This window comes from Meles meles, chromosome 3, assembly GCF_922984935.1.
Source record: "Meles meles chromosome 3, mMelMel3.1 paternal haplotype, whole genome shotgun sequence".
Lineage (NCBI taxonomy): Eukaryota > Metazoa > Chordata > Mammalia > Carnivora > Mustelidae > Meles > Meles meles.
The window spans coordinates 113,423,934-113,439,651 of NC_060068.1; the positions used below are offsets into that span (position 1 = coordinate 113,423,934).

General features: G+C 35.3%; 1 protein-coding gene across 2 annotated transcripts in view; it reads left to right on the forward strand.

Annotated features, from left to right (window-relative positions):
* FNIP1 (folliculin interacting protein 1) overlaps positions 1–15,718 on the forward strand; it is a 156,346-nt gene extending 140,628 nt beyond the window's left edge. For both annotated transcript variants that reach the window (XM_046000279.1, XM_046000280.1), the window contains 3 exons: positions 6,605–6,802; positions 11,005–11,120; positions 13,561–15,718. In XM_046000279.1, the coding sequence (XP_045856235.1) occupies positions 6,605–6,802; positions 11,005–11,120; positions 13,561–13,639 (393 nt within the window). In that variant the 3' untranslated portion in view covers positions 13,640–15,718. The remainder of the gene's footprint in view (positions 1–6,604; positions 6,803–11,004; positions 11,121–13,560) is intronic.

A 15,718-nucleotide genomic window follows, 5' to 3' on the forward strand; every position in this document is an offset into this window, starting at 1 on the left:
TAAATACAGTAGCAAAATTGGCATTAACAAAGCTTGCAAGACTTTTCTATTAGTAGTCCTCCTTCTATTGCCCTTGGAATCATTCCACTATGGTAAAAAGTAAGAGCTTTCTGTCTTCTGCCCTGTGTTTTTCTAACTGCATTTCTTATCTTTCCTTCTTAAATTTTCATAAGATATTTTACTGTCAAAGCAGATCACAGAAAATTTTGAAGAAGTGAAAACTAAAATACCAAGTTTAATCTTAACACTAACAGGTTGGGTTTTTTATCATGCGTTTTTCTCTATTCATGTATAAAGTTTATATTTAATGGTTTTAATTATTGTGTGCTCATAATATCACATCTAACATGAGAACTATTTCTTGTGTGCCTACATGGAAAACCCCACAGGAGCCTTTTAATAGATAATTCATGAGGATAGTACTTTAAAAAAAAAAATACAGTCTTATTCTTTTGAACCGTATTAGTATTTTTTCCTTTTCTCCTCAGTTTCTAAGAAAGTAGCATTTTTCTTATTATCAAATTAAACATATATTTACTGTATAAAAGATTGAAATGTATAGAAATCTAAACACAAGTTTTCCCAACTCTACCATTCATTGTTAGCCATTCTTTTTAAAAATTACTTAAATTATTTTTACTATTATGTTCAATCACCCAGTGTATAGTAATTTAGTTTTTGATGGCAGCCATTTTTAATATAAAAACCTCTTCTAGACATTATGTAGTATGTGGCATCTGATGAAACCCAGACTTGGCCACTTTCTATCTGTGTATCTTAAGACAAGATATTTAATTTTATAGAACATCAGTTTCCTTGGCTGTAATGAAAGTGATACTAATGTTTATATACCAGAGTTATGCTATGTGGTGTTTTGTATAAGGTATTCTCTGTCTTACATCTTCTTGTCATCATTACTCTATGTGTGTGTGTGTGTGTGTGTGTGTATTTATATACATATATAACTAGGGCTATATAGATATATACATGTGTGCACACACACACTTTTACAGATACACATTTTTTATATATGTACTATATATGTATATAGGGTTTTGATCATTCTTGTCCACAAACTTTGTTTTTATCTAGGTTTGCCATAATTTTCCTGCTGTACAGTAAAACACTAAAATTTACATTTTTATGTATAAATATGTATTTTTATATAGGTTATACATGTATATAAAATGTATGTATGTGTATATATAGATACCTGCTTATATATGGCATTATATTTAATGTTTTGAATTCTGCTTTTATTACTTTACAGTTGATGTAAGAGAATTTCCCCATATTATTAACATACTTTGTAAACATTGTTTCTAATGTTTATTGCAATTCTGTGGTTTTGTCATATGCTCAACTTTTTTTTTACCCCAGTTTTATTTTGATATATAGTTGACATATAATGTATTAGGTTAAGGAGTATAACATGATTTAATATATGTATATTACCACAGTAAGTTAACAGCCATCACCTCATATAGTTATACATCTTTTTCTTGTGAAAACTTTTTTTTTTAAAGATTATTTGAGAGAGAGTGTGTGTGCACATGAGCCAGGGGTGGGGCAAGGGAGAGGGAGAGAGAATCTCCAGCAGACTACCCACTGACTGAAGAGCCCAACATGGGGCTGGATCTCAAGATCCTGAGATCATGATCTGAGCTGAAATCAAGAGTCAGATGTTTGACTGAGCCACCCAGGCATCCCTCTTGTGATGAGAACTTTTAAGATCTATTCCCTATATGATATATAATGAATATATAATACAGTGTTGTTAAGTGTGGTCTCCATGCTGTACATTCCATGTCCAGAACTTACTTGTCTTCTAAATGGAAGTTTATACCTTTTCACTAACTTCACCCATTTCTTTCATCCTCCCCCCACCGGCTCCCACATCACCCACTCCGCTGTTTCTGTGAGGGTTTTTTTTGTTTTTTGTTTTTGTTTTTAGATTCTAGGTGTGTGAGGTTATACAGTATTTGTCTTTTCTCTGTCTGACTTAGTTCGTGTAGTGGAATGCGCTCATGGTCCATTTGTATTGTTGCAAATGGTAGGATTTTTATCTTTCTCAATGCTGAATACTATTCCTGTGTGTGTGTGTGTGTGTGTGTGTGTGTGTGTGTGTGTATTGTATCTTCTTTATCCATTCATTTATTGATGGAAAGTTAGGTGTGTTTGTCTTGGCTAATGTGTATAATGGTGCAGTGAACATGGGAGTGTAGGTACTTCTTTGATAGCCTGTTTTCATGTCTTTGAATATATGCATATCTAGAAGTGGTATTGCTAAAGGATATGGTAGTTCTGTTTTTAATTTTTTGAGGAACCTCCATACTGTTTTCCACAGTGGCTGCACCAATTTACATTCCCACCAACAGTGCACAATACTTGTTATCCTCATCTTGATAACCACCTTTCTGACAGATAGGAGGTCATATCTCATTGTGTTTTAGATTTGCATTCCCTGAAGATGAGTGATGTAAAAAGATGAGCATCTTTTTATGTACCTGCTGGCCATTTGTATGTCTCCTTTGGAAAAATGCCTATTCAGTGTATCTGCCCATTTTTAAAAATCAGATTGTTACGGTTTTTTTGGTGTTTTTTTTTCTCTTTGCTGTTGAGTTGTGTGATATTAACCTCTTACCTGATATACGGTTTGCAAATATTTTCTCCCATTCTGTAGGCTGCTTTTTCATTTTGCTGATGGTTTCCTTTGCTGTGCAGCAGCATTTTAGTTTAGTTTGCTTTCATTGTCTTGGCTTTTGGTGTCAAATCCAAAAAATCATTGCCAAGACTGATACCAGAGAGCTTACTCCCTATGTTCCACTAGGATTTTTATGCTTTTGGGTCTTATGTTCAAATATTTAATTTAGTTTGAGTTGAATTTTATGTAATGGTTTACAAATAGGGATCCAGTTTCATTCTTTTGCCTCTGGCTCTCTAGTTTTCGGAGCACCATCTACTGAAGGAGGCTGTCCTTTCTCCTTTGTAGTGTATTCTTGGCTCCTTTGTCATATGTTAATAGAGCATTATGCATGCGTTTATTTCTGGGTTCTCTCTTCTCTGTAGCTCAACTTTTCTTCCTTTTACTGTTATTATTAACACTGATACTACTTATGTGTTTTAAGAATTTAGGTTAATTTCTTTAGGCTAGATTCCCAGTGGTTATTGGCCAGGTTTTAAGGTTAGGATTATTTTCATGGTCTTGATGTATGTTGGTTAGTTTCTTCTCCAAAAGGCAATGCCAATTTGAACTATAATTTGCAGTGTCTTTAAAGCCTGTTCCCTCTGCCACATTGGGGGTCTTATTTTTATTTTGAAAGGCAAGTAAAGAAACTTGATAGTTCTGAAGAGAGTACACTGAAGTTGTACATTTTTAGTTCAGACGTGCAGTTTACAAGGCCATGTTTGAATACTAGCAGGCAACTGAAAAATCAAGTTTTGTTACGGGGTGGAGATTTGGGATTATGTGTGTCCTTGAGAAGATGTTAGAGAGTTTATGTATTGACATTCTGGAAATACCTGGGGGGGGGAAAAGACTGGTAAGGTTGTGGATGAATTTGTATTACAGAAGTCATGTAACTCAGAAAAGAAGGTTTAAGCCAAATAAAACTATATTTACTGTTTCTCTCTCACATAAATTACTTCCATTTTATGACTGGGAAGTATCTGAAGCTGGATACAAGCTCAGTAAAGATTGTGGAGGAGGCCACTACAAGGTTTTACTTGAGAATATGCTCCCATTTGTTATAGGCTTTCTTTTCCAGAAGTTGATGATGAAGAGAAAGACTGGGGTTGAATAAATTGAAATTTTATCACATTAGGACCTTGCATGTGACAGTCCATTGAGTGAAAATAAGCAGTCAGAATGAATGACTGGCACTGTCCCCCCACCGCCTTTAACAACAACTTCTAAAACAATTTTGGTTTGAATTATTTCTGATCATAAACTTGATGTTTAGGCCCTTCTCACTTGGGAGACTTCAGATTTGGGACCATTTCCTTTTTTTTAACAAAAAGTAGCTTTTATAGGTTTTGGTTAGATAAACCATTTAACAAACAAACAAGAGAGGCAAAACCGAGAAACACACTCTCAACTGTGGAGAACAAACTGGTGGTTACTGGAAGGGAAGTGGGTGGAGATAAAGTAGGTGATGCAGATTAAGGAAGGCAACTGTTGTGATTAGCACCAGGTGTTGCTTGGAAGTGATGAATCACTAATGTAAACGCAACTAATGTTATACTGTATGTTAACTGACTAGAATGTAAATAAAAACTTGTGGGAAAAAAAATCTTAGCCACATGCCTTTTGATTGAATGGCTATAAAGTTAATTTCTAAAATAGTTTGTAACCTTTAAACAAGGTATATTTTGTAGCTGTTTTCTCATTATCTGTTTAGGTATTTCTTTGTGAGGATAATGGATGTACCCCCTTCATAAATATCATCTCCTAAAGCTGCTCCCTGCTTTTGAAGTCTGCCTTTAACAGTTTGTTATTCCATGTTGGTTTTTTGATCATGCCTCCTGCCTTATTTTTCTCTTATAACCATAGAAATACTTACATTAAAATATGTTTACTTTTATTTTGTTTCTTAACAATGTAAGGTATACCTTACATCTTTAGATGTATGTACCATTTCCAAAATTGTATTTCAGTAATTAAGTTGGCAAATTGAACAATGTTCTATTCTTGGTAAGAGGTGAATCAGAATTATTTGAGTACTATTTTATAAAAACAAATACAAAGTTTAGAGTTTCATGGAAAGTTTTCACAGTGTATCTTACCAGGCTTTTTCTTTTCCATTCTCTTCTTCACTGCTTCTCAGTATCATATTTCACTAATTTAGTCACATGCATCTATTTATGTCTCTAAGTGTTCTCATGATATTCTGTCTTACAGAATTATCCATATTCCTGTCTGATTTTTCACCAGCAATCCAATCCATACTTAAATGTTATTTCCCTGTGTCACTCGTACTGTGAAACTCTCACTCACACAAGAACCCATTATTGCCCTCCTCTGCTACCCCAGCACTTAATACCTGTTTTGTCTATTACATATGGCCTTTTATAGCCAGATGTATTTATTTTTATCTCCTACACTGGACTGTGAGGTCCATTGTCTTTGTTTAGTTAACATCAAGCCAAAAGCCTTATTCATAGTGGTTGTTCATTTATTGGGCAAAGGGATATCCTTTGGACATGCCAAACCTGGTGTTACCAAGAAGCAAACCTACATTCTTTGCTATAAAATTGTAGTAACAGTACAAGTTTAAAAGGATAAAGGCCGCTGGGTTCAAGTATTTCAAATTACAGTTTTTAATCTCAGTTTTATTATGCAGTTCCATATGGCCAGTGGTGAATAAATCCTTAGCTTTCCAAATATAGAAAGATGTTGAAATACTGAGCACTGTAGGATCTTTCTTCCTGCCTTCCTCCCTCCCTTCCTTCCTTCCTTCATGCATTCCTTCCACCATCATTTCTTTTTGATGGTGGCACTTTGTACTTAATTGTCAATTTTGGTCTTTGTGTATAAACCATGAGAAGTCAAGGGTACAGCCACATGTTGTGGGCCTTTTATTGGTGTATGTTAGTTTAAAATATTTTTCACTGTGCCTTAAACTTTCTAATTATAAAAGTATCATTAGAAACTCAAACAAAATAAAGATACACAAAGGCAAAAAGACATCCGTATTTGTACTCATTGTATTTCATACTTCTTCACAGAGATCTTCATGATAGAGTCTGATTTGAGTATTCTTATTCTTCTCTCTATACATTTGCGTTTAGATACAGATACTGATTTAAAAAAATATAACTGGGATGGATATAATATGTGTATGTGAGTGCATGCGTGCACATGTGTCTAGGTGTTTAATGACTTTCTCTTTCTGACTTAACCATATGTCTTGGAGAATCATGTTAGTACCTGGTGATTTGCCTCCTTTTTAATTGCTGTTAGCCATATTGGGGATGTACATTGTGGTAAAACAGAAAAATCCAGGGAACAGAAGCAGCAAGGTGTTTCATGTAATCTAATCAAATGATAGTCCTTGAGGTGCTCAATCAAATTAATGTCTGACAAGTTGGGATAGTTAGCACAGAACCTTACCTTTGACTTGCTCATGTGAATTCTTTTTGTATCTTTTTAAAAAATACGAATGTTTAAATGTTAAAATGTTTAAATAAAAACTTAAAAAAGAATACAAAGTTCTGGCAATTAATTTCTACAGTGATGATTTCTTTCTTTCTTTTTTTTTTTAAGATTTATTTATCTGGGGGGAAGAGAGGGGTAGAGGGAGACAGAGAATCTCATGCAGACTCCCCGCTGAGTAGGGAGCCTGACCCTGTGATCATGACCTGTGTCAGATGCTTACCCAACGCCACCCAGGCATCCCCAGTGATGATTTCTAAAGGTTTCTCAGGGTATTTGTTAATTGAGTTAATTCAGTAGTCCATTTTCTACTGTCAATGATTCTTTGGAAGTAACTGTCAGAATTTAATATTCTTTTATTCTGTTTTTAATATCTCTTTCTTGCCTTATTTTTTTAACATTTATTTGAAAACATTATTTGCTTATCATAAGATGAATTCTTTTTTCCAGCATCCAGTGTTGGATGAACCAATAGCAGAAGCTGTCTGTATTATAGCAGATATGGATAAATGGACTGTGCAAGTGGCCAGTAGCCAGAGACGAATGACAGATAATAAATTGGGAAAGGAAGTATTAGTTTCCAGTCTTGTGTCCAACCTGCTTCATTCCACTCTTCAGCTTTATAAACATAACTTATCTCCAAATTTTGTAAGTATGTATACGGCTTGAATTATTTAGCACTCTGATAGGTGACTGAACTTTAATTTAGAATGTGCCTACATTGAATACTGCTATTAGCTTCATCATTGTTTCCTGGAAAAAAAGATGTTATAGACTCAAGGTTTGTGTTCCTATAAGATCCCTGTGTTGAAGCCCTGACACACACTCTAATGGTATTTGGAGATGGGCCTTTGGAAGGTAATTAGGGTTAGATTAGGTGATGAGGGTGGATCTTCTAAGAGAGATTGTGAGGACAGAGCCAGAGGCGGTCGTCTGCATGCCCAGGTGAGAGCTCTTGCCAGAAATGGAATATACTAGCATCATGTTCACGCTTCCAGCCTCCAAAACTGTGAGAAAGTAATTCTCTATAGTTTAAATCACTGAATTTGTGCCATTTTATAATGGCAGCCCAAGGGGATGTGTACATATCTATATATTGTATGGTTTTGGCAGCTAGAATTTGGAGCCTGACTAGTTTCATGTAAGGTATGGATATGTGGTATCTCTAAGCTTTGTGCAGAATGCCAGTGCTTTCTGGAGCCTCTTTTTCCTGTCAGGACGTTGAATGAACGTTGAATGAACCCTCTTCATAATACTGAATAACCTCTTACTGAAGACAGCATTTCCAGCTTTCAAAGTTCTTCTTTTTTTCTTGTTAGGACAAATAAGGTATAGCTTACTTTAAAACTTTTGTAGATAACATAATAAAGGCCACATATGACAAAACCACAGCTAACCTTATTCTCACTGGTGAAATATTAAAAATTTTACCCCTCTGATCACTGACAAGACATGGATGCCCACTTCTACCACTTCTCTCCATCAGAGTATTAGAAAACCCTAGCCAGAGCAGTTAAGCAAGAAAAAGAAATGAAAGGAATCCAAATTAGAAAGGAAGAAGTAAAATTATCTCTGCAGATGACATAATCTTAAATGTAGAAGACTTAAAAATTCCATAGGAAAAAACTGACAGAGCCTGAGGGTTGGGGGGGGGGGAGTAGGGAGAGGGTGGTTGGGTTATGGACATTGAGGAGGGTATGTGCTGTGGTGAGTGCTGTGAAGTGTGTAAGCCTGATGATTCACAGACCTGTACCCGTGGGGCAAATAATACATTATATGTTAACAAAAATAATTAAAAACAAAATTTTAAAAACCTGATAGAGCTAAAAATGAATTCAACAAAATTGTGAGATACAAAATCAGCTTGCAAAGGTAGTTCCATTTACATATGCTAGCAATGAACAGACTAAAATGAAGAAAACACTTAAAATAGCATTAAAAGAATAAATTAACTTAGCACTAAATTTTACCATACACAAAAGACTTATATAATGAAAAGTAGATAACATTGCTGAAAGAAATTAAATAAGCATAAATAAAGGAAAGACATTTCGTATTCATAGATTGGAAGACCTAGTATTATCAAGATCACAGTACTACCCCAAGTAATCTACTGATTCAAAGCAGTCCTTATAAAAATCCCAGTGACATCCTTTTTTTGAAGAAATAGACTCAACCTAAAATTTGCATGGTCTCAAGGGACCTGAAGACCCAAAACAATTTTAAAAAAGGAAGAAAGATGGAGGACTCACACCTCCCAATTTCAAAACTTAATACAAAGTGAAAGTAGTCAAAACAGTGTGATACTGGCATAAAAAGGCATAAGGCATAAGGACAGACATATAGGCCAGTAGAATATAATAGCCCCCAAATAAGCCCTTACTTAAATGGTCAGTTGGTTTTGGACGAGGGAGCCAAGACAATTCAAAGAAGAAAGGAGCCCCTGAAAGAAATCGTGCTGAGAACTGGATTTCCACATGGAAAAGAATGATGTTAAACCCTTTATGCCATGTACAGAAACGAACTCAAACTTGAATCTGACTTAAATTGAGTGCTTAAACTATCTGTAAAACTGTGCAAAGAAAACATTAGGGGATAATCTTTATGGCATTTGATTTGGCAGGGATTTCTTGAATTTTACACCAAAAGCATAGGCAACAAAAGTAAAATACAGATATATGGGACTTTATCAAATCAGAAGTTTTGTCCACCAAAGGACACAATCAACAAGTGAAAAGACAACCTGCAGAACAGGAGAAAATATTTGTAAATCATATATATTCAAAGAAATTGGTATCCAGAATAACAAAGAAAAACTCAATTTAAAAATAGGCAAATAGAAATTTCTCTAAAGAAGATGCACCCATGGTCAATGAGCATATGAAAAGATCTTCAGGAGAGTACACATCGAAACCACAGTGAGATACTCCTTCACACCCATAAGTGTGGCTATGATCAAAAACACAAAACCAACAAGTATTAGCCAAAATGTGGAGAAATTGGAACCCTTGTGCATCGCTGATGGGAATGCAAAATGGTGTGGCCTCTGGGGAAAACATTTTGGCACTTCCTCAAGAAGTTTGTATTGCCTTGTGATCCAGCAATTCTACTTCTGGGTTTATACTCAAAACAGTTGAAAGCAGGGACTCAAAAAGATTGTACCATCATGTTTATGGCAGCCTTATTTGCAGTAGCCAAAAGTTGGAAACACCTCATGTCCATTAACAAATGAATGGATAAACAAAATGTGGTGTAATACATAGAATGGAATATTTCAGCCAAGATACATTCTGATACAATATGGAACCTGGACTACGTTACACTAAGAAGAGTAAGTGAAAAGGGCAGATATTCTAGGATTCTGCTTAAATAAGGTTTCTGGAATAGGCAAATTCATACAGAAAGTAGATAGAGATTACCAGGGGCTTAGGGGAGGAGAGAATGAGGAGTTTTTATGTAATGGGTACAGAGTTAATGTTTGAGATAATGAAAAAAAGTTCTGGAAATGGATAGGGATGATGGTTGCACAACATTGTGACTATACTTAATGCCACTGAATTGTATACTTAAAAATTGGTAATATGGGGGGGTGCCTGGGTGGCTCAATCAGACATATGACTCTTGATCTCAGCTCAGGCCTTGATCTCAGGGTTGAGAGTTCAAGCCCTGTGCTGGGCTCCATGCTGTGCATGGAGCCTACTTTTTAAAAAAGAAAAAGGGTAAAATGGTAAATTCACAAATATATGTAAATTATATATACAGTTTATATATATTTGTGTATGTGTATAATTTCTATTGTTTTTCCAAGAAGAAAGTGGGTTTTTATTAGCAGTTTGGTGTTTTTTCTTTAAGTAAGCTCCATGCCTAATATGAGTCTCAGACTCACAGCCCTAAGATCAGGAGTCCCACACATTACTGACTGAGCCAGCCAGGCGTCCCTATTAGCAGTTTTATTTTATTTTACTATTTTAAAAAGATTTTATTTATTTATTTGGCAGAGATCACAAGTAGGTAGAGAGGCAGGCAAAGAGAGGGGAGGAAGCAGGCTCCCCACTGAGCAGAGAGCCTGATGCGGGGCTCAATCCCAGGACCCTGGGATCATAACCTGGGTGGAAGGCACAGGCTTTAACCCACTGAGCCACCCAGGAGCCCCCTATTAGCAGTTTTAATAGTTGATTTTCATTGGAAAGGAATACTCTGAAGGAATTTAGTGTTTTAATACCTGAAACTCATGTATTTTTCTCAAATGTATAACATCAATGCAGAATCACCTATTTTATTAAATTGAGCAACTTAGTTGATAATAAATGAAGTGTGTATGTTTTAGTTTTTAATGTTCTTAGAAACATCTCTCTTCTAGTAAGGACTACTGAGCATTTTCTGTGAGCTATTGCCAACGTTTTTCTTTAACTTCTGCTGGAGAATGCAGCCTTTCCTGTGTAAATAAATTTGATATGCATTAATTTAGGAGTTACATTTATCAAATTTGGAATAAAAACATGTTTTAAAGTTCTGGAAATGTGTAGTGGTGATAATTTCATGTCTTTTGGATGTACTTAATGCTTCTGAATTGTACACTTAAAAATGGTTAAAATGGTAGATTTTCATTATGTATAATTTACATTTAAACAAAACAAAAACTCTGTATGATCTAATTCTGATGTTAACTAGAAAAAAATTACAATCTTTTAGCTAAAATTTAAACAAATGTGCTTTAAAACTGTGCTCCAAATTTTAGTTTATGTGGGAATAACTAAACTGAATTGTCATAACCATGATGCCTTGGAAAACCATTACTTCAAAGTAGAAACTATTTTCTTACCTGGTTCTTGTTTCCCCCTTAACTGCAGTGTGTAATGCATCTTGAAGACCGATTACAGGAGTTATACTTCAAGAGCAGAATGCTGTCTGAGTACCTGAGGGGACAGATGCGTGTTCACGTCAAGGAACTAGGAGTGGTTCTTGGGTATGTTTGTGGCTTTCTCATTGCACTTTCTTTAGGCAAAGAATATTCCCAGAATTGCTTTTTAGAAGTTGGACACTGTTATCAGTTGGGTTGCTCTTTACCATATAAAAGCAGATCCCTGGCTTCCCCTGATCTGAAAGACATTGCTTGTCCCTTATACTATTACAGTAAGTTGAGAAACTTGTAATTTACATATGTTGTAAACTCATCCTTCCCAGCATCTGCCCTGTCATCCAAATGAGCTGACTGAAGTAACACCATTCCGTGGGTGGTAGTACATTATCTACGTATTATTACTCCTCCATTATTTTTATATTGTGTCTGTCTGCTTTGCAGTTATCCCTGGGAAGAAGACATTTTTCTAAAATGCTAACTGAAGGAGGAACAGGAAATTGGTGGGAAACACTGATTAGCCCTTTTCATTATAGTCTGTAGTCACTAGTCACTTTGCCTATGTTCATTCTGTGTGTGTGTGTGTGTGTGAATTATTTCCCCAAATCCTAGTTGCATAAATTGAAACAAGCTGGAACTTTTTAAAATTGAGCTTTTTAGAAGGGAGAGAGGACCAACATCAAGTAGCAACTGTGTCAGAAACCAAATTAAATTCTTTTATTTATTTATTTATTTTTAATTTTTTTTTAAAAGATTTTATTCATTCATTTGACAGACAGAGATCACAGGTAGGCAGGGAGGCAGGAAGAGAGAATGGAAGGGAAGCAGGCTCCTGCTGAGCAGAGAGCCGGATGCAGGGCTCGATCCCAGGACCCCGGGATCATGACCCGAGCCGAAGGCAGAGGCTTTAACCCACTGAGTCACCCAGGTGCCCCCAAATTAAATTATTTCATTAATACTATTCCTCATCATCTGGATTGGATATAGATGATTCTGTGTGTGTCATGCCATCATTTAAAAGAAATTAAACTAGTTTTTAATGTTATATGCATATAACCAAATTTTACAGTGCATTTTGACATAAAATGGAAAATTAAGTTGTTAGTGTCTTTTCCCTAACTTCTGATCCTCACCCAAACACAATTAATGAATTGTTTCTTCTTACAGAATTTTTAAGTATATAGGATAAAAAGTATAGATTTATTTTCTATATATCGTGGTGCTACTTGCCTTTTAATATATCATGAATGTTCATATAAGTACATACTGATTTATCTCGTTACTTTTAGTGTTTGTATAGAATTTCATTATATAGTAGAATTTAGATTATTTTCATGTTTTGTGCTATTATAAATCAATGCTGGAATGAATATAAATCTTTGAAGTTCGAAGGATAAATTTTTAGAAGTAGAATTTTTGGTTAAAGGACATGTGTATTAAATTTTTGATGGATGTTGTTTGTTATTGTGACAGGTAATACTAAAGGTTGTCCAAAAAGTATCAGAATAAATTCTCACAGTCATCAGGAAGCACACTCTTCCTACTACTGCTGGCTATTGCCAAACTTTTTCATCTTTCTCAAGCAACTAGCTGGAAAAATGTGATTTTATTCAGATTTATTCTATATGAATAAGTCTACAATAAAGATGTATTTTTAAGAAGCTTCCATTACAAAAAAGAAGCAGCAGCAGCTCCCATTACTTCTTCTCAGTACTTTTTTTAAAAAAAGATTTGATTTATTTATTTATTTATTTATGAGAGAGAACACGCAATAGAGTATGTGTGTATGTAGTGGGGGTAGGGTGGAGGAAGAGGGAGAGAATCTCAAGTGGTCTCCACTTGCCCTGAGTGCGGAGCCCTGTGCAGGGCTCTTTCTCATGACCCTGAAATCATGACCAGAGCCCAAACCAAGAGTTCGTTGGATGCTTTACTGACTGAGCCATCCAGGGACCCCCCAAATATTTTTTTTTTTTTTTTAAGATTTATTTATTTGACAGATCGCAAGTAGGCAGAGAGGCAGGCAGAGAGAGAGGAGGAAGCAGGCTCCCAGCTAAGCAGAGAGCCCGATGCGGGGCTCGATCCCAGCACCCCGGGATCATGACCTGAGCCGAAGGCAGAGGCCTTAACCCGCTGAGCCACCCAGGCGCCCCCCCCCCCCAAATATTTCTGTAAAAACATTTGTATCCAAGACAGTATGGGTGGACACAATTACTCTATTATTAGACTTTATTGTATTTCTTAAGATACTGTGCCTTGCCCCTGATGCCTGGTCTATTAGCAGATCAGTGAGATGCTTTCCTACATCCTTGACTTAGTTACTAATAGGGTTTCAGTGGCTTTCTTTTTTAAAAAATCTTTTGTTCTGGTTTTTACATACTGAAGCATTTCTACTTTGTGTGTCATTAATTCTCTTTTTACCCTTTTCCTATTGGCCAGAGTGGCCTAGGTTCTTGACTGCTGAGATGTGGTATGTAACAGTTATTGCCTGTAAGACACACGTATTGGTTACAGAAACCCTAAACTGAGATTTTTGTTTTCTTTATTTCAGGATTGAATCCAGTGATCTTCCTCTTCTGGCTGCTGTAGCAAGCACTCACTCTCCATACGTTGCTCAGATACTTCTTTAATATAAAGGTTGTTAGAATTAACTCTGGTAGAAAGTTAAACAGAAACTAAGGAAGTAGATGCAACATTCATTTATGGCAGTTTTTTTTCCCAGTTAGACTTCGATCTGAATGAGACAAGTGCCTGGGTATCCTGTGTTGCAGTATACATTGTGTGATCATTGGATTGCTTTTTTCTTTTGGCTGGACTTTTGGGCGGTGGTATACTTTTAAGCAAGTGAAACTAAAATCACATAAATAATTTTGAGGGAAAGCATTTGAAAAAGCCAAAGTGTAGAAATTTATAAATGAGTAATAACATCAAGGAATTTCATATGATCACTCCCGTGTTGCCACACTCATAAACACCAGTGGATGTTTGATGATTCAGTGGCTCAGAAATAATCATTTCACTGGTTTTAATCCCTTATTTCTAAGGTATGGATAGATTATAAAAGCTTATTTTTTTTTTGTTTTTCAATTCAAAGTAGCTAATTTTGGGGTATTTCTCAGAGTATTTTAAATAGCCTGTTATAATAAATCCAGAATAATGAGTGTAAATGTATGTATGTTATCTATCCAAGTGTACATACGTATCTATTTTTTAAAACAGAGGTAGAAATACAAGATTGATTGATAAACATGCCCTTTTTTAAAATAATATTTTCAACTAGTATCAATTGTAAATAACGTTTAAATGTTACTCTCTGGTGAATTTTCTGTTCACACACCCTAAAATATAACTAAAGCCGATCTTTTTTTAAGGCTGAGGAATGTAGATTCCCCAAATAAGAATACTACTTTATACCATTTGTTTTGTTTATAAGTATAAGCTAATTCTTATAAATGTTAATATTTACATATTTGCATCTAATTTAATAAATGAAAATTAGGATTAAAAATTACACCAAAGCATTGGGAAAAATAATACTATTTTCTTTAAAAGTGCTCAGGTAGCCAAGGCTTTTGCTTTCACTATCAGCCCCTCTTGAACCCACAGGAACTGAATATTTGTTTCACTGCCTCATCATATTCAGTTTACACTAATAGATCTTATTATAAACTTTTAAAATTATTCTCTTTCTTCTAACAGCCCCCTTCCAAAATCTAATTTTTTTTCAAATATTTTCACTTTTCAGTTATTAGTGTTTTTGTATATATTGTTGAGTGTTGCTTATGAGAAAGGCTAATATGGAACCAAACTCTTGTAAGTAATGTAAATAAAAAAATGGGTAGATAAAGTTTTCAATATGCTCTACTACCTCAGTTTACTTGAATACTACGTTATAGTTTATTCTTTACTTATCTGATCAAAGATACTTTTAATGCTAGACGTAAAATTGGCTTCTGCTTTCATGGACTATTTTCATCATAATTAATTGATTAGCTTAAAAAATCCCCTTGCTTATTCTCTTGCTAAGTATAATTACTGTATAATACATTCATTCTTGCTGTTTGAATTTTCAGATTAAGGAAAATTTCTGTGGTTTGTTCATTCTTTGGCCTTGAATTTATAGTGTTGGGTCACATTTTGCCTTGTTCTTTATGTATTCAAGAAATCTCCAACTAGACAAGAAATGGTTGTTTTGGTGGAGTGTAAACCTGAAATTGTGCCTGTAATCACTTTTGCTCCTGCATCCTATCAGCTGGTCCCAGCTAGTACCTGAGTCTCCCACGGATGACTTGCTGCCAAAGAGTATTTATGGATCTGTTTTCTTTGGCTTAATATTCTTATTCCATTAATTATTGAAATTCTTCCCTCTTTTATTGTTTGGAATTCTATAAATCAGTCTCTTTGGCAGAATTCAGAATATAGATAGATTCATAGGTGGGCCATTGTACATTATTTTTTTATTGTAGTTCAGAATGCCATCCAACTATTAAACTATTCGAAGTCCTGCTTGAAATCTCTAATTATCATCTAGGAAATCTAGTCTTCTATAAATGGATGGCTCATCCTACTGTTCCTTTTAAAACTAAGCTTTGGGGGCACGTGGGTGGTTCAGTCGGTTAAGTGTCTGCCTTTGGCTCAGGTCATGATCCCAGTGTCCTGGGATCGAGTTCTGCATTGGGCTCCCTGCTTAGCAGGGAGCCTGCTTCTCC